The sequence below is a fragment of the Elephas maximus genome, chromosome X (genome assembly GCF_024166365.1).
Source record: "Elephas maximus indicus isolate mEleMax1 chromosome X, mEleMax1 primary haplotype, whole genome shotgun sequence".
Lineage (NCBI taxonomy): Eukaryota > Metazoa > Chordata > Mammalia > Proboscidea > Elephantidae > Elephas > Elephas maximus.
The window spans coordinates 81,761,215-81,779,877 of NC_064846.1; the positions used below are offsets into that span (position 1 = coordinate 81,761,215).

Consider the following 18,663-nt stretch of genomic DNA (forward strand, 5'->3'; position numbering starts at 1 on the left):
AATCAATGGTATGAGGGCAACTAGTGGGAAGTTCAGAAGGTGTGGAGCACCTTGAGAAAGACAAACCTCTGCAGGATGGGTGGGTAAGGAGTGCAGGTGAACTCAATGTATTTTCCGCTTATCTCCAGCTTCTAAGAAGCTAACATATCTCTGTCCAAGTATTTGTATACGGAGCCCTGGTGGCACAGCGGTTAAGCGCTTGGCTGCTAACTCTAACCCACCAGCCGCTCTGCGGAAGAAAGATGTGGTAGTCTACTCCCTTAAAAATTACAGCCTTGGAGAACCAGTGGGGCAGTTCTTTTCTGTCCTGTGGGGTTGCTGTGAGCGGGAATCTCTGGAGTGCAATGGGAATTTTGTTACTATTTGTTACGGAGTACCGAATAGATGTGGTTTGGTGTACAGGACACCTGCTTTTGTGAGCCCCCCCAGCAGATACGCACGGAGTCCTCCCAGACACTGGCTCCTCAAACGCTAAGGAGGGTTGCCCAGTTCCTCTACCCTTTTCGGGAATCCTCCCGCTGGCAAAGTTGTTCCGTAGATTTGAGAGGGCCTGCTGAGCATGTGTGAACAGCGCCGCGCATGCTCCGTGGAGTGGGCAGGTTTACTGAGGCGCTAGCAGTGGCTTTTACTACTCTTCACCCGCCTCCCCCGCCCAGCACGCCCCCCTCCCCTGTCTCCCACCTCCCTCCACTGGGTCCCCCGCATCCGCCCCCGTCCCTCTTTCCCACCCCACCCCCCCCTTCAGCCCAAGCAGGGGAATCTCCGTTGACGTCCGGGTGACGCCGCTGTGCCGCCGCCGTGGGGGGTTCCAGGCGCCGCACAGGTAACGCCGCTGCTGCCGCCATATTGACAGAGCGGCGAGCGGGGAGGGGGCCTGAGGAAGCGGGGTGGGGGAGTCACCGCCAAGCGGCAGTCGCGGCGGCGGCAGTGGTGAGCACGAGCCTATCGACAGCTCTCGGAGAGGCAGGACAGAGTTGTCTTCTCTATGGAGAGCAGCAGTCTGCGGCGGCGGGGGCCCCCCGCTCCCAGTTTCTGAGGGACCCCGCGGCGAGGGCAGCGGTCGCCGAAGGCCGGGCCAAGGGTCACAGCGGCGGCGGCTGCGGGCAAGCTCAATAGACAGGATGCGCGGCCGCGACGGCGGTCGGCAGCTCCTGCTCGAGTGCTCCTGAAGGGGCGATGCTACGGTTCGCTCCTCGGGACGAGCCCTGGGACCAAGAAATGGAGGTGTTTGGCGGCGGCAGCCCCGGTGCGAGCAACAGCGAGGTTAGTGTGGTGGCGGAGATGGGCTGGAGTCACTTCTTTACTCAGTACCCTGGCCGGGGACCGATGGAGAAGGGGCGTGGGGCTGGGAAGCGGGCTGTCAGGGCAAGCCCCCTTCAGGCTGCCGGGCGGCAGAGAACACGCTGCCTAGGCTGCGCCTTCGCTAGGGAATGGGCGGGGACGAGACGGCTGACTCGGGCGTGGGTACTGAGTGCTCCTCGGGCTTGGCCTGGGCGGAGCGCCTGCTTCGCGGTCCAGGCTGGAGTTACTGTGATTTAAGTTTCTTCACTCTCCGACCTCGAGTGGGACTGAGGGACTCACCAGGTGCGGCGCCCTACTCTGTACGTCCTTCTTTCTCCGCTACGGCCGGATTGCTCCTTTGAAATACTTTGGGGAACAGCTGCTGACTCCAGCTCGCTGTTGAATCCCAAGCGTTTTACAAATCCAGCGCAAAAACACACCAAGGTGACAAAATAACTCTGGGACATTCGCACATAGGAAGGAGTGCTCCCTGATAACTTAGCTTTCTCATGTCACTGTAGCTTTTTGCTTTTTTTTTTGACTTTGGTTTCTTTATACATTCCGGTGAGGTTGCGCTGGCCTCCTCTCTGGAGCTTTTAGTTCTACCACCCCCTTCCTCCCGCCCCTTTTTCCTTTCCCAGTCGCTGTCCTTACCCGGTTGGTCCGTGAAAAAAGACGGAGAAGTATACCCCAGTCCCTTAGAAGAGCAATCTTTGGAAAGACTTAGCAAGGTTCATCCAAAATGTTTTGGTTCGCTTCTCTTTTCGCTTGCTCTTCATACTTCTGAAAACTGTTCTGGTTGGGTTTTGGTCAGCTGGACAGTGAGAACTTAAGTGTACACAGGTACTTTTTCCTTGTTGCTCTTGCTGTTATTATAAAAGCGGGCGGCGTTTAAACACAAATAACATTTCTTTTGTGATAGAAAGCCAGATACACTTCTGATAACTAATCAGTTGACAACATGCTACTCCAGTAGAGGCCACCATACACCTCTTTAAAATAGTTGTTGAATGCCAGATTGTTTCACAGTAGCATGTTTTGAGGTAAGACGCACAATCTTCGACAGCTCAAGGAGCAACTTTATCTTCAAGAACTTGCTTCATCTTTAAAAACACACTTTGGACTATCATGTGTTTACTTTGTCTCTCTTTCTTTCTCGTTGGTATAATTTCCAACTAAACTGCGTTTAAGATTACATTCTAGAATAACATTTAAGAAGAAATGTAGTGGAAATAAGTTGACAGGTAGCTTAAAGTTGAGCCCTCTGTACTTCGTGGAAATGTTTTATTTATTAGTGAACTAAACAGTTCAGAAATATGTTTTAACATTCTGTATTTCTAAGAACAAGATAAATGGGGAGGAGCTAATTCTCTTTGGAATATGGGCACACTTCCTAGTTGTAGGGATTCTCTAGCAAAACTATTCAAGAAGACAGGAATTTTGTTTTATTTATGTATATAATTTATTGATTTATAATCACAGACATTTAGTTTATAAAAATAGTTAAATGCTTTGATATAAGGATGGAATGGGGGTAGGAAGCCTTTTGCATGCCTACTATTTTATTCATTTTTGTTAACTTGTGAGTTTAGTGTGTTTTTAATTGTAATTACTACATGAATTTTTTATTGTTCGAAGTATGTTTTTGATATTGTAGAGATTTAACAATGGATCTCTCTACTTCAGCAATTTGGAAAAATACTCCAGTGGAAATTGTTAATCCCTATGAAGTGAAAGGAAAGATGAATATGGTGTTTTTGCCTTCTTCGTCTAAAACATTTATTGTTAGTTAGATTTAACCCTGCAAATGACTGAAATATATTCTAGGCGAAAACTAAATGCTGCATATGAACAGATCTAGTTAGTAATTAAAGCTTATTTTCTTTTTAAGGGTATTTTGATAAGAAGGAAATAATTTTACTTCCCAGAATTTATTTTTATTTTGGTTACATGTTTGTTACTGCTGGCTTTAGAAGTGATAACCTTTGAGTAGAAGCAATGATGATAGTTTTTAGAACTAAGGGTGTTTTCATTGTAGTATACATTTTTAAAAAGGTGTTAGACTCCTTAAAGAAAATAGAAGAATCTGTTAACTTTAAAGGCGAAGGAAATAATTTCTGTCACTTTCTTTGTGTGTGTCGAATCTTCATAAGATTAAAGGTTATAAAGGTCATAGACACTACCATATATTTGAAGTCTTTTTCAGTACATTTTACCTGTTTTGTTTGCATGGGCAGTTGTTAACTGTTGAATAAAAATTTAGAAGTCTGTAAATTGGTTTGAGATACTTAACATGTTTTCTCATAGGAAAAAAGTTATTAAGGGTAGTTACATTTTCAGACCAGTATACAATACCAAAAAAAAAAAAAAAGAGAACCAAACCCGTTGCTGTTAATTGACTCCAACTCATAGCGACCCTATAGGACAGAGTAGAAAGTGCCCCATAGGGTTTCCGAGGTGCGGCTGGTTGAATTTGAACTGCCGACCTTTTGGTTAGCAGCCGAGGTCCTAACCACTGCGCCACTAGGTCCACAATAGAGAGGTATAATAATGAAAATCTAACTACTGTTTATAAAATTGTCCTATGGGAAAACTTTCCCAAGATTTCAACAAAGATCTAGATTGGTTCCAGTGTGAGGTAGAGAATGGGCCTGAAAAAGGGAGACATGGGCTCTGTTGGCTCCTGGGAAGAGGATTTTTGGAATAGGAGAAATAGGATAAATAGGAGGCTTTGGTGGTGAGAGCTCTTGCAGGGACTGTCTCAATTAGGGCTGTTGGGAACAGGGACTTCAAAGGGCATCACTTCTCAGGCAGCCACAATTTTAGCTCTTGCCTGAATTCTGTCAGGATCAGGAAAGAGGTGTTACTTGAGGAGGTGGGGTAGATATTGACCACTCCTGTGCATGGGTCACAAAGAATTGCCTGTTTTAGTAAAATGAGCTTTTCATGAATTGATGCCATTTTTATTTATTTTCTTGATGAGGAAGTGCTTGTTTCCTTATGGAGGAGTTGATAATAAAGTTTTCAAATTGCATATTATATTAAAACATTGGTACTTTAATTTCATTTGTTATAACTGGCTAATGAGGTGTTTCATTGACATTTAATTTTGTTTTTCTCTGAACTTTTGTCATATTAGGAATTGGTTCAATTCATCAAGTGTTTTTTGAGTACAAGGCTATGCAGTACATAGTGCTGTAATGCGAAACGCATAAAGATACATTACCCTGAGTCCCACCTCACTTCTATGGGGGGAAGATACCTGTAGGCACATGCAGAAATTGTTATTACACGAGGCACAGGACCACCAACAATGGGATGGTGGTAGTGGAGGTTTAGAAAGGATGGCTCTGATAAGGCCTTGTGAAGGAGGTACAATATGAACAGGGGATTAGACAACGAGTAATATATTAACAGGCAGAGATGAAGGGAGCATATTTCAGATGGATGGGGGCAATATAAGCAAAGATGCGGTAGTATTCTGGGAGGAAAAAGGAATTTGATATTGTCAGGGCATATGATCTGGTGTGAGAGTATGAAATGAAGTGGAGAAGCTACCAAAGGTACATTAGGCCCAGATTATATGGGGATTTAAAATCCAGTTTAAGGGTTCAATTTCATATTGTGAACGGAAGCCATTGAAGGTTTTTGAGGACATGAGTGCATGATCAGATCTGTGTTTTGAAAAATAACTGATGGCAGCGTATTGGATGGATTCGGATGGGGAGAGACTGAAGATGAGGAAGGAGGCTATTGCGTTAGTTAGCGGAAATAGTAATGAGATTTTTGAAGTAGTACAGAAGGGAGAGAAAAGGACCTTGCAGAGATAGAATAGTTATAATTTGGCAACTGAGTAGATGTTGGGGAGTGAGAAAGAAGGATAAAAAACAGCTAACATTAGGAATGTTGTGGTAGAATTAATTTGGTTTAATAGATATGTAATGTGTGCTTAAGCAACATATCCCCACACATCTGTCAGTTTGTTGTACTGTGGGGCTTGCGTGTTGCTGTGATGCTGGAAGCTATGCCACTGGTATTCAGATACCAGCAGGGTCACCCATGGTGGACAGGTTTCAGCTGAGCTTCCAGACTAAGACAGACTAGGAAGAAGGACCTGGCAGTCTACTTCTGAAAAGAATTAGCCAGTGAAACCCTTATGAATAGCAGTGGAACAGTGTCTGATATAGTGCTGGAAGATGAGCCCCCCAGGTTGGAAGGAACTCAAAAGACACAGTGGCTGCAACAGTGGACTCAAGCATAACAACGATTGTGAGGATGGCACAGGACCAGGCAGTGTTTCATTCTGTTGTACATAGGGTCCCTATGAGTCAGAACCAACTTGACAGCACCTAACAACAACAACAGCCAAAATAAGGCTCCATGCTAGGCACTGAACTAACACAAAGATAAATAGGTCTTTGCAGGATAGGGAGATAGAAAGAACTTCCCTTCTCTTAATTTTTTTTTTTATAATTTTTTATTGTGCTTTAAGTGAAAGTTTACAAATCAAGTCAGTCTCTCACACAAAAACCCACATACACCTTACTACACACTCCCAATTACTCTCCCCCTAATGAGACAACCCGCTCTCTCCCCCCACTCTCTCTTTTCGTGTCCATTTCACCAGCTTCTAACCCCCTCTACCCTCTCATATCCCCTCCAGGCAGGAGATGCCACCATAGTCTCAAGTGTCCACCTGGTCCAAGAAGCTCGCTCCTCACCATCATCCCTCTCTAACCCATTGTCCAGTCCAATCCATGTCTGAAGAGTTGGCTTCGAAAATGGTTCCTGTCCTGGGCCAACAGAAGGTCTGGAGGCCATGACCAACGGGGTCCTTCCAGTCTCAGTCAGACCATCAAGTCTGGTCTTATGAGGATTTGGGGTCTTCATCCCACTGCTCTCCTCCTCCCTCAGGGGTTCTCTGTTGTGTTCCCTGTCAGGGCAGTCATCGGTTGTAGCCAGGCACCATGTAGTTCTTCTGGTATCAGGATGATGTAGTCTCTGGTTCATGTGGCCCTTTCTGTCTCTTGCGCTTTTAATTGCGTGTGTCCTTGGTGTTCTTCATTCTCCTTTGATCCAGGTGGTTTGAGAGCAATTGATGCATCTTAGATGGTTGTTTGCTAGCGTTTAAGACCCAGATGCCACTCTTCAAAGTGGGATGCAGAATGTTTTCTTAATAGATTTTATTATGTCAATGGACTTAGATGTCCCCTGAAACCATGGTCCCCAGACCCCTGCCCCTGCTACGCTGGCCTTTGAAGCATTCTTCTCTAATGTTTTGAGTAAGAGCAAACGACTCTAAAGATCTCTGGTCATGCTTGTCTTGCCTGAAATCTTTGCTATCGAAGATGAATATACTTATTATTAGATAAAAAGTTTTTCATGCTTTTTAAATGGATTCCTGTTTCTCCCATATTCATCTTAAATAGCGGCAGCCTATGGATACAGAGGGCCGCTCTGAATATAGTGACCAGTGCTCCATTCAGAACATGGAAAAGAGAACAGGGACATCTGTATTTTTTGTGTTTTCATCAGGTTTATTAGGAATAGAAAAGTCAGGAGGTGTCAGAAGGGCCCTGGCCCCTCTTCCATGGGGTGCCTTCTCAGTTCCTCCAAGTCTGTCTTCCTTTAAACCAGTCAGGTGTGGAGATATTCAGGTCAGTTCTTTCAGGGCAGGGCCTCTATATTTCCCTACTTTGATTAGTTCCATAGTAACACCTAACAATGTTGCCGTTGCTTTCTTGTGGCCATTTTGTTGTTTTAATACCATCCCTATCATAGTTTCTCTCATCTATAATTTTGAGGAAGAAATACAGGAATTTTTTTCCTTCTTATAATTTTTGTTTTGGTGGGTGCTATCATTGTCTTAGCAGCAGATCTGAAGATTTGCTAAGCAGTTGGAATCTGGAGGTAAGGCTTTTAGCACTTTGTCATATTTTGCTATACGTTTATTCATTTATGTTATCCCAAGGATTATTTACTGTTCTTGCTGATTTTTTTTTCTTGTATATTTTGTTTTTAGGTGGGAAAGTAGTTGAATGGGAGAGAGATTTAGAGCTAACATTCATCTGGCTTTTGCAGATAATAGAGATGTTTTTTGAATTGCCCCAGAGGCATTCTCTGTAACTGATTTTACTGCTGGATTTCAACCCATGTCTGCTGTATCTATACATTTTAGTAGGTCTTGCTCTGTGTGCTTGTGTGTGTATGTGTTTTACTGTTAAGCTTTGCTTCACTTCACAAAGTATATGAAATACAATCTAATAATAAACTATTTTGATAATCAAAATAAAGCAAAACAAGTTAAAGTAGAAGGTATATGGAAAGGATGGAGGATGGGGGTATAGGGTGAAATAGAACACAGGTAAGCAGGGTCTAAGGGTCTACTACACATTTAAAATATAGTTGAATTGTACATTGAGCTTTGAGTTTCCTCTGGGTAGGTAGTTCTTAACTTTGGCTGTATATTAGAATTACCTAGGAGCTTTAAAAATTACCCATGTCAGTGCCCCAGTCTCAGAGATTCAGATTTAATTGATCTGGAGGGGGCCTAGGCATCATTCCTGAGGTGATTGTGATAAAGAGTAAAGAGCCACAGCTCTATGCTAAAATAAATAGAGAATACTCATATAGTTCTCAGTATGCAACAAGGAAAAAAAAAAAAGAGAGAAAGAAATCAATTCCTAAGCTAGCAGTTAACCCTAAGGGAAATTTTCTGTGAAGCATAGTGTTTTTCTTTGTGTTTTATTCTGTCGTTCCTTTTTTTTTTTTTTAATTGTGCTTTAGGTAAACGTTTACAGAGCAAATTAGTTTCCCATTCGATAGTTTGTACCTAATGTGTTTCATGACCTTAATTTCATTCCCCACAATGTGTTAGCACTCTCCCCATTTCTGCCCTGGTTTCCTCATTTTCTTTTGTCCTGTTTACCTACCCCTTACTGCCTTCTTATAATTGATTGTTCTGAGGAGTAGGTTACTCTCCTATGTTATTGTTTATCTTATGTGATTGTTCATGTGGTTGATAGTTCTTTGGACTAATTGCTGACTTGAATCCTTATCTCCTGCACTCCCCCTTACTCCAAACAGAAAGATACCAGTAGTCGTATCTTAGATGGCCACTTGCAATCTACTCACCAAACGCTATTCACCAAAGTAGGATGCAAAACATTGACTTTATATACTATTTTGTGCCAGTTGATGTCCCCCAAATATGGTTCTTTGTTTTCTAGCCTTGGAATTCATCGAGTGAGATGTTTGGTTATGTCTAGGAGGTTTCTCTGACTTTACCCCCAGTATTCTCAATATGAGCCACGCCTACAATCATGTGTGTAGAAACATCTACCATCAAACCTATATTTACTGGTGGGTGTGTTCCTTTACATACTCCCACACCTTTTTGCGTATCTATTTACCTATTTATCCATTGGTAAATTATTGTTAATACTGTTGCTATAGGATTGTCTAAGCTCTAGTAGTTACTGTAGTTGCTCTTTATTCTTACATTCCTCTTAGTGTTCTCTCTTGCCTTGATCATGTTGTACTGACTTCCCCCATATAATGTATGGTTTTTCCCTTCACCAGTATTAACTGTCTTCTTTCTAATTGGTAATTTTCCCTCCGTTCCTCTCCTGTCCCTGGTAACCATCAAAGAATGTTTTTTTTTCCTTTTTTACCTGTGTGTAAACTTGTTGCTGTTATTTTATAGTAGTGGTCTCACACAGTATTTGCCCTTTTGTGATTGACTTACTTCACTTAACATAATGTCCTCCAAATTCATCCATGTTATGAGATGTTTCAAGGATTCGTCATTATTTATTGTTGCGTAGTGTTCTATTGTGTGTGTGTACCACAGTTTGTTAATCCATTCATCTGTTGATGGGCGCTTAGGTTGTTTCCATCTTTTTACTATTATGAATAGTTCTGCAATGAACATGGGTGTGCATATGTTTATTTGTGCCATGGCTTTTATTTCCTTAGGGTGTATACCCAGGAGTGGGATTGCTGGATCGTATGGTATTTCTATTTCTAGGTTTTTCAGGACACGCCATACCATTTTCTTTAAAGTTGTACCATTTTACATTCCCACCAACAGTGTATGAGTTCCAGTCACCCTGCAGCCTCTCCAGCATTTGTTATTCTTTCTTTTTGACTAGTGCCAGTAATGTTGGTGTGAGATGGTATCTCATTGTAGTTTTGATTTGCATCTCCCTAATAGCTAATGATCATGGGCATTTCTTTATATGTTTGTTAGCCACCTGAATGTCTTCTGTGGTAAAGTGTTCATTCCTTCGCCCATTTCTTAATTGGATTGTTTGTTTTTTTATTGTTGAAATGTTGAAGTTTTCTATAAATTTTTAAGATTAGTCCCATGTTGGATATGTCATAGCCAAATTTTTTTTTCCCAGTCTGTAGGTTCTTTTTTTGACTCTTCTGGGGAATTCTTTTGTTGAACATATAAGTGTTTAATTTTCAGGAGGTCCCATGTATCTAGTTCATCTTGTGCTGTGTGTGTGTTTTTAGTTATGTTTGGTACTCTATTTGTGCCATATATTAGGGCTCCTAGTGTTGTCCTTATTTTTTCATCCATGATCTTTATAGTTCTATATTTCAGTCTTTGATCCAGTTTGAGTTAGTTTTTATGTATGGTGTGAGGAATGGGTCCTGTTTTTTTTTTAATTTTTTGTAGATAGACATCCAGTTTTGCCAGCATCATTTACTGAAGAGACTGTCTTTTCCTCATGGACTTTAGGCCATTGCTGAAGATAAGTTGACCATAGGTGGATGGGTTTATGTCTGGGTTCTCAATTCTGTTCCCTTGGTCTTTGTGTCTGTTGTTATTGTACAGTACCAGGCTGTTTTGACTACGGTAGCTGTATAGTATGTTCTGAGATCAGGTAATGTGAGGCATCCTACTTTATTCTTCAATCTTGCTTTTCTTATCCGGGGCTTCTTTATTTTCCAAATAAAGTTGATTAGTTTTTCCATCTTGGTAAAGAATGTTGCTTCAATTTGGATTGGGATTGCATTGTATCTGTAGATCACTTTGGGTAGTATGAACACTTTCACAATGTTGAGTCTACCTATCCATAAGCATGGTATGCTTTTGCATTTATGTAGGTTTCTTTTGGTTTCTTGCAGTACTGTTTTGTAGTTTTCTTTGTATAGGCCTTTTATATCCTTGGTTAAATTTATTCCAAAGTGTTTTTATCTTACGGGGGCTATTGTAAATGGTACTGTTTTCCTGATTTCCTTTTTGACGTTCTCTTTGTTGTTGTGTAAGAATTCAACTCATTTTTTGTATGTTGATCTTGTATCCTGCTACTTTGCTGAATCCCTCTATTAGTTCCAGAAGCTTTCTTGTGGAGTCTTTGAGATTTTCTATACATAGGATCATATGTCTGTGAATAGGGATAGTTCTACTTTTCCTTAACCAATTTGTATGCCCTTTGTTTCTTTTTCTTGCTTTATTGATCTAGCTAGGACTTCCAGTACAGTGTTGAATAAGAGGGGTAATGAAGGGTATCCTTATCTGGTTTCCATTCTCAGGTAGGATGTTTTTAGCCTCTCTCCATTGAGAATAATTTGGCTGTTTGTTTTGTATAAATGCCCTTTATTGTGTTGAGCAATTTGCCTTCTGTTCCTATTTTGCTGAGAGTTTTTAACAGGAATGGGTGTTGGACTTCAACAAATGCTTTTTTTTTTTTTGCATCAATTGAGATGATCATGTGATTCTTTCCTTCTGTTTTATTTACATTGTGGTTTATGTTGATTTATTTTCTAATGTTGAACTTGGTATGAATCCCACTTGGTCATGATGTATTATTTTTTTGATATGTTATTGAATTCTATTGGTGAGAATTTTGTTGAGAATTTTTGTGTCTGTGTTCACGACGGGTATTGGTCTGTGATTTTCTTTTATTGTTGGCGTTTTGCCTGGCTTTGGTATCAGGGTTATGTTAGCTTCATAGAATGATTTTGGGAGTATTTCTTCCTTTTCTATGCTCTGAAATAGTTTGAGTAGTATTGATGTGCACTGTTCTCTGAATGTTCTCTTGAGTTCTCCAGTGTAGCTGTCTGGGCCAGGCCTTTTTTTTTTTTTGGTTGCTGTTGGGAGTTTTTTTTTTTTTTCTTTTTTATTACCTTTGCAATCTCTTTTGTTATGGATCTGTTTGGATTTCCTATCTCAGTTTGTGTTAGTTTAGGTAGGTTGTGTGTTTCTAGAAATTTTTCCATTTCCTCTAGGTTTTCCAATTTGTTAGAGTACACTCTTTCACAGTATTCTGTTTTAATCCTTTTTATTTCTGTTGGTTCCATCATAATGTAACTTTTCTCATTTCTTATTTGGGTTATTTCCTTCTTCTCTAGGTTTTCTTTTGTCAATTTGGCCAGTGATTTGTTGATTTTGCTGATCCTTTCAAAGAACCAACTTCTAGCCTTGTTAATTCTTTCTATTGTTTTTCTGTTCCTATTTCATTTTTTTCTGCTGTAATTTTTATTATTTCCTTTCTTTTAGTGACTGTGGGCTTCTTTTGCTGCTGTCTTTTTATTTGAGTTGTAGAGTTAATGTTTTGATTTTGCCCTTCTTTTTTGATGTATGTGTATATTCGTATAAATTATCCTCTGAGCACTGCCTTTGCTGCTGTGTCCCAAAGGTTTTGTTAAGACATGTTTTCATTCTCATTTGATTCTAGGAATTTTTTTTTTTCGTCTTTGATTTCTTCTGTTACCCATTGGTTTTTAGGTAAGGTGTTACTTTCCCTGTATTTGATTTTTTTCTTTGCTCTTCCTGTTAATTGATTTCATTTATTTTAGCACTGTAGTCAGAGAAAATACTTTGTATTATATCAATGTTTTAGTTTTTAATCGAGGCTTGCTTTGTGGCCTAAAATGTGGTCTATTCTGAAGAATGATCCATGTGCATTGGAAAAGAATGTATACTTTGCTGTTGTTAAATAGAGTATTCTGTATATGTCTGTGAGGTCAAGTTGGTTGATTGTGGCAGTTAGGTCTTCTGTGCTTTTGTTGAGTTTCTTTCTAGCTGTTTTGTTCTTTACTGAAAGTGGTGTGATTGTCTATTTCTCTTTTCAATATAGTTAGAGTTTGTTTTCTGTATTTTGATGCCCTTTCATTGGGTGCATATGTATTTATTATGGTTATGTCCTCTTTGTGGATTAATCCTTTATCATTATATAATGTCCTTCCTTATCTTTTATGGTGGATTTTGCCTTAAAGTCTGTTTTATCAGAGATTAATACTGCCACTCCTCTTTTTGGTTATTGTTTGCTTGATATATATATTTTTTCTATCCTTTCGTTTTAAATATACTTGTTATGTCTAAGGAAACCCTGGTGGTGTAGTGGTTAAATGTTACGGCTGCTACTTTTTGTCCTGCATTGTTGATGATGTTTTGTATACTGCTTATGGCATGTATTAGGGCTCCTAACATTGTCCCTATTTTTTCTTCCATGATCTTAATTGTTTTAGATTTTATATTTAGGTCTTTGATTCATTTTGAGCTCGTTTTTGTGCATGGAGTGAGGTATGGGTCTTGTTTCATTTTTTTGCAGATGGATATCCAGTTATGCCAGCACCATTTGTTAAAAAGACTGTCTTTTCCCCATTTAACTGTTTTGGGGCCTTTGTGAAATATCAACTGCTTATATGCGGATGGATTTGTGTGTGGATTCTCAATTCTGTTCCACTGGTCTATGAATCTGTTGTTGTACCAGTACCTGGCTGTTTTGGCTACTGTGGTGGTATAATACATTCTAAAATCAGGTAGAGTAAGGCCTCCCACTTTGTTCCTCTTTTTCAGGAATGCTTTACTTATCCGGGGTCCCTTTCCCTTCCATACGAAGTTGGTGATTTGTTACTCCATCTCATTAAAGAATGTCGTTGGAATTTGGATTGGAATTGCATTAAATCTATAGATCACTTTTGGTAGAATAGACATTTTTATACTGTTAAATCTTCCTATCCATGAGCAAAGTATGTTTTTCCACTTACGTAGGTCTCTTTTGGTTTCTTGCAGAAGTGTATTGTAGTGTTCTTTGTATAAGTCTTTTACATCTCTGGTGGGATTTGTTCCTAAATATTTTATCTTCTTGGGGGCTATTGTAAATGGTATTGATTTGGTGATTCCGCCTTCGATGTTCTTCTTGTTGATGTAGAGGAATCCAACTGATTTTTGTATGTTTATCTTGTATCCGGATACTCTGATTAGTTTCAGTAGTTTTCTTGAGGATTCCTTGGGGTTTTCTGTGTATAAGATCAGGTCGTCTTCAAATAGAGATAATTTTACTTACTCCTTGACAATCTGAATGTCCTTTATTTCTTTACCTAGCCTAATTGCTCTGGGTAGGACCTCCAGCACAATGTTGAATAAGAGCGATGATAAAGGGCATCCTTGTCTGGTTCCTGATCTCAAGTGGAATGCTTTGAGGCTCTCTCCATTTAGGATGATGTCGGCTGTTGGCTTTGTATACATACCCTTTATTATGTGGAGGAATTTTCCTTCTGTTCCTATTTTGTTGAGAGTTTTTATCATGAATGGGTGTTGAACTTTGTCAAATGCCTTTTCTGCATCAATTGATGAAATCATGTAATTTTTATCTTTTGTTTTATTTATGTGGTGGATTACATTAATTGTTTTTCTAATGTTGAACCATCCCTGCATACCTGGTATGAATCCCTCTTGGCCATGGTGAATTATTTTTTTTGATACATTGTTGAATTCTATTGGCTAGAATTTTTTGATGATTTTTGCATGTAAGTTCACGAGGGATACCAAAACAAAACCAAACCCAGTGCCATCGAGTCGATTCCGACTCATAGCGACCCTATAGGACAGAGTAGAACTGCCCCATAGTGTTTCCAAGGAGCGCCTGGCAGATTCGAACTGCCGACCCTTTGGTTAGCAGCCGTAGCACTTAACCACTACGTCACCAGGGTTTCCTCATGAGGGATATAGGTCTATAATTTTCTTTTTTTTTGTGGTATCTTTACCTGGTTTTGGTATTAGGGATATGCTGGCTTCATATAACGAGCATGGTAGAATTCCGTCCTTTTCTATGCTCTGAAATACCTTTAGTAGTAGTGGTGTTAACTCTTCTCTGAAAGTTTGGTAGATCTCTGCTTGAAGCCCTCCTGGCCTCGGCTTTTGTTTGTTGGGAGTTTTTTGATTACCTTTTCAATCTCTATTTTTGTTATGGGTCTATTTAGATGTTCTACTTCTGTTTGTGTTAGTGTAGGTAGGTAGTATGTTTCTAGGAATTCATCCATTTCTTCCAGGTTTTCAAATTTCTTACAGTACAATTTTTCATAGTAATCTGATATGATTCTTTTAATTTCAGTTGGGTCTGTTGAAATATCATCCATCTCATTTCTTATTCAGGTTATTTGCTTCCTTTCCTGTTTTTCTTTTGTCAGGTTGGCCAGTGGTTTATCAATTTTGTTGATCTTTTCAAAGAACCAGCTTTTGGTCTTGTTAAATCTTTCAGTTGTTTTTCTGTTTTGTTATTTAGTTCTGTTCTAATTTTGATTATTTGTTTTCTTCTGGTGCCTGAGGGTTTCTTTTGTTGCTCTCTTTCTGTTTGTTCAAGTTGTAGGGATAATTCTTTGATTTTGGCCCTTTCTTCTTTTTGGATGTGTGCATTTATTGATATAAATTGACCTCTGAGCACTGCTTTTGCTGTGTCCCAAAGATTCTGATAGGAAGTGTTTTCATTCTCATTGGATTCTCTGAATTTCTTTATTCCATCCTTATTGTCTTCTATAATCCAGTCTTTTTTGAGCAGGGTATTGTTTAGTTTCCGAGTATTTGATTTCTTTCCCCTGCTTTGTCTGTTACTGATTTCCACTTTTATGGCCTTATGGTCAGAGAAGATGCTTTGTAGTATTTCAGTGTTTTGGATTCTGCTAAGGCTTGCTTTATGACCTAATATGTGGTCTATTCTAGAGAATGTTCAATGTGCTGTAGAAAAGAAAGTATACTTGGCTGCTGTTGGGTGGAGTGTTCTGTATATGTCTACGAGGTTAAGTTGGTTGATTGTGGCATTTAGATCTTCCGTGTCTTTATTGAGCTTCTTTCTGGATGTCCTGTCCTTCACCAAAAGAGGTGTGTTGAAGTCTTCTACTGTTATTGTGGAGTTGTCTATTTCACTTTTCAATGATGATTGTTTTATGTATCTTGCAGCCCTGTTATTGGGTGTCTCAGTATTTAGTATGGTTATATCTTCTTGGTATATTGTCCCCTTAATCATTATATAGTTTTCTTCCTATGCTTTATGGTGGTTTTAATTTTAAAGTCTATTTTGACAGAAATTAATATTGCTATTCCTCTTTTTTGATTGTTGTTTGTTTGATATATTTTTTCCATCCTTTGAGTTTTAGTTTGTGTCTCTAAGTCTAAGGTGTGTCTCTTGTATGCAGCATATAGACAGATCTTGTTTTTTAATCCATTCTGCCACTCTCTGTCTCTTTATTGGTGTATTTAGTCCATGTACATTCAACGTAGTTAGGGATAGGTATGAATTTAGTGCTATCGGTTTGACGTCTTCGTTTGTGTTTTGTTGACAGTTTCTTTTTTCCACTTAATGTTACGTGCTGAGTAGATTATCTTTATTTATTGTCCTTTCCTCATATTCGTTGTTGTTTATTTTGTTTCTGCTGAGTCTCTTTTTCCCTTGTATTTTATTTTGATGAGTAGGATAGTTTATCTCCTTTGTGGCTACCTTATTATTTACCCCTATTTTTCTAAATTTAAACCTAACTTTTATTCCTTTGTATCGCCTTATCTTGCTCTCCATATGGAAGACCTGTGATTACATTCCTTAGTCCCTCTTTATTGTTTTAATGTTTTCTTCTTTCATATAACAACATCGCTGCTACCCTGTTTTGAGCTTTTATTTTTAATCTTGCTTTTTTTTTATTTCCCTGTCTGGGTTGACATCTGATTGTTATGTCCAGTGTTTTAGTCTTGGGTTGATACCTGATGTTATTGATTGTCTAACCAAAGAACTCCCTTTAGTATTTCTTTAGTTTAGGTTTGGGTTTTACAAATTCTCTAATCTTGTGTTTATCTGGAAGTGTCCTAATTTCACCTTCATATTTAAGAGACAGTTTTGCTGGATATGATTCTTGGCAGGCAATTTTTTTCCTTCAATTTTTTTTAAAATAAGTTATCCTATTGCCTTCTTGCCTGCATGGTTTCTGCCGAGTAGTCGAACTTACTCTTATTGGCTCTCCTTTGCAGATGACTATTCATTTTTCCCTAGCTGCTCTTTAAATTCTCTCTTTATCTTTGGTTTTGGCAAGTTTGATTATAATATGTCTTGGTGACTTTCTTTCAACATCTACCTTTTGTGGAGTTCAGTGAGCGTCTTGGATAGATATATTCTCATCTTTTACGATATCGGGAAAGTTTTCTGCCAGCAAATCTTCAACAATTCTCTCTGTATTTTCTGTTATCCCTCCCTGCTCTAGTACTCCAATAACTCGTAGGTTATTTCTCTTGATATAGTCCCACATGATTCTTAAGGTTTCTTAATTTTTTTTAATTTTTTATGTGATTTTTCTTCAAATGTTTTGGTGCTATGTGATTTACCTTCAAGTTCAGAAATTCTGGCTTCTACTTGCTCAGTTCTGCTCCTCTGACTTTCTATTGAGTTGTCTAATTCTGTAATTTTATTGTTAATCTTCTGAATTTCTCATTGCTTTCTGTCTATGGATTTTTCCGGCTTATTATATTTTTCATTATGTTCCTGAATAATCTTTCTAATTTTTTCAGTTGCTTTATCTGTGTGTTCCTTGGCTTGTTCTGTGCATTGCCTGATTTCCTTGATGTCTTGAAGGGTTATGTATATTAATCTTTCGTATTCTGCCTCTGGTAATTCCAGGAATGCACTTTCATCTTGAAGATTCCCAGATTCTTTGTTTTGAGAGCTTGTTGAGGTGATCATGGTCTGTTTCTTAACTTGAATTGGTATTGACTGTTGTCTCCGAGCCATCTGTTCGTTATTTTATTAGTTTACGCTTGCTTACTGTGTCATATCTCCTTGCTTTGCTTTGTTTTGATATGCCCAAATTGGTTGCTTGAGTGAGCTAGCTTCATTATTTTTGCCTTTGGAGCTCTGACGTCGTGTCCCCAGATGGCTAGAGTTGTTACCAGGTATACCAGTCTAGGAGTCCATTCTCTTTTCTTGCATCAATTCACCTCAGGTTTCCAGGTAACTGATCATCAAGTGTGTGGTACAGGCTCTGTCCTACAGTCTTAAAAGGGCAGGGGTGATTGGTGTATATGCCGGTATCTGATTGTAGCAGGGGATCACACTCTGAACAAGGCAGGGAGCTGAGAACTGACCCCTGGGTGTCTCTGAGGAAAGTGCTTCCCTGTTCCCTAGAGCGTGCAGGTGGGTGGGTTCTGCAGACGGACCATAGGCACCTAATGTTTTTGGTTGTAGGGACTGGGAGGTGCCAGTTATTCTTGGACCCCTATCGTGGGTGGCTGGGTGACCTGAGTGGAGCTACCAGTCCTTAGGCCCCTGATGTGGGTACGTGAGGACCCTCTTTAGTAGGCCATGCAGCGTCAAACATCAAACACCCACCTTTCCACCGCACGGCTGAAATGGTTGGACTCTGCCAACAAGGGCCTATTCTCCTGAAATAGCCCCACACAGGTCCATGCAGAAGGGAAAGGTGCTCAAAGTCTACGGGCGGTTTATGCCTGGACTGGAGCCGCTGCTATTGTGAGCTCCCCTGGTTAGTGGAGCTGGCAAATTATCTTTTCTCCCAGTTGCAAATTTTTTCTTTCTCCAGAGCTGGGAGGATGGCTCTAGGCAGTCAACAGGGCCTATTTCAGGCCCAGGGAAATCAGCTGCTGAAGCCGGCTTGTGGGCGGGGGGCCGCGGTAAAATATACGCAAGTACTTAGCTTTTGCCGAGAGCACTGTTCTTCTCTGGTTCTGGAGGTGTGTGTAGGCCGTGTGGCTGGCTGCTTCTCCGTGAGGAAACTGCGACTGAACGCTAGTACCAGCCCACCGCTGCCGCTCTGGGAATAGTTCCTGAGGGCTCCCCACGATTCAGGTCTGGTAACTCCTCTCCACTTCTGAACCATCTCTTCCTCCCCCTGCCCCTCTGTTCATTTTCTAAGCTTTCTTTTGATGCTCAGGGCTCCTAGCTTGTGATAAATATTCTCGTTTCACTTGTTTTTTTGGGTGTTTGCTGTAAAGAGTGCTTGCTGGAAGCATCTCTCTATTCCACCATCTTGGCTCCACCTCCCTTATTATAGGAATTTTTTGATTCCATCTTTGACTTCTTCTTTTACCCAATGGTTTCTAGGAAGGGAGTTATTCAGTTTCCATGTATTCAATTTTTTTGCCTTGCT

The 18,663-nt window shown here is 40.0% G+C and overlaps 1 protein-coding gene across 1 annotated transcript in view; it reads left to right on the plus strand.

Moving 5' to 3' along the window:
- Positions 1-931: 931 nt before the first annotated feature.
- Positions 932-18,663, plus strand: part of RPS6KA6 (ribosomal protein S6 kinase A6) — a 161,393-nt gene continuing 143,661 nt past the window's right edge. The window contains exon 1 of the mRNA XM_049872377.1: positions 932-1,263. Within this exon, the coding sequence (XP_049728334.1) occupies positions 1,177-1,263 (87 nt within the window). The 5' untranslated portion in view covers positions 932-1,176. The remainder of the gene's footprint in view (positions 1,264-18,663) is intronic.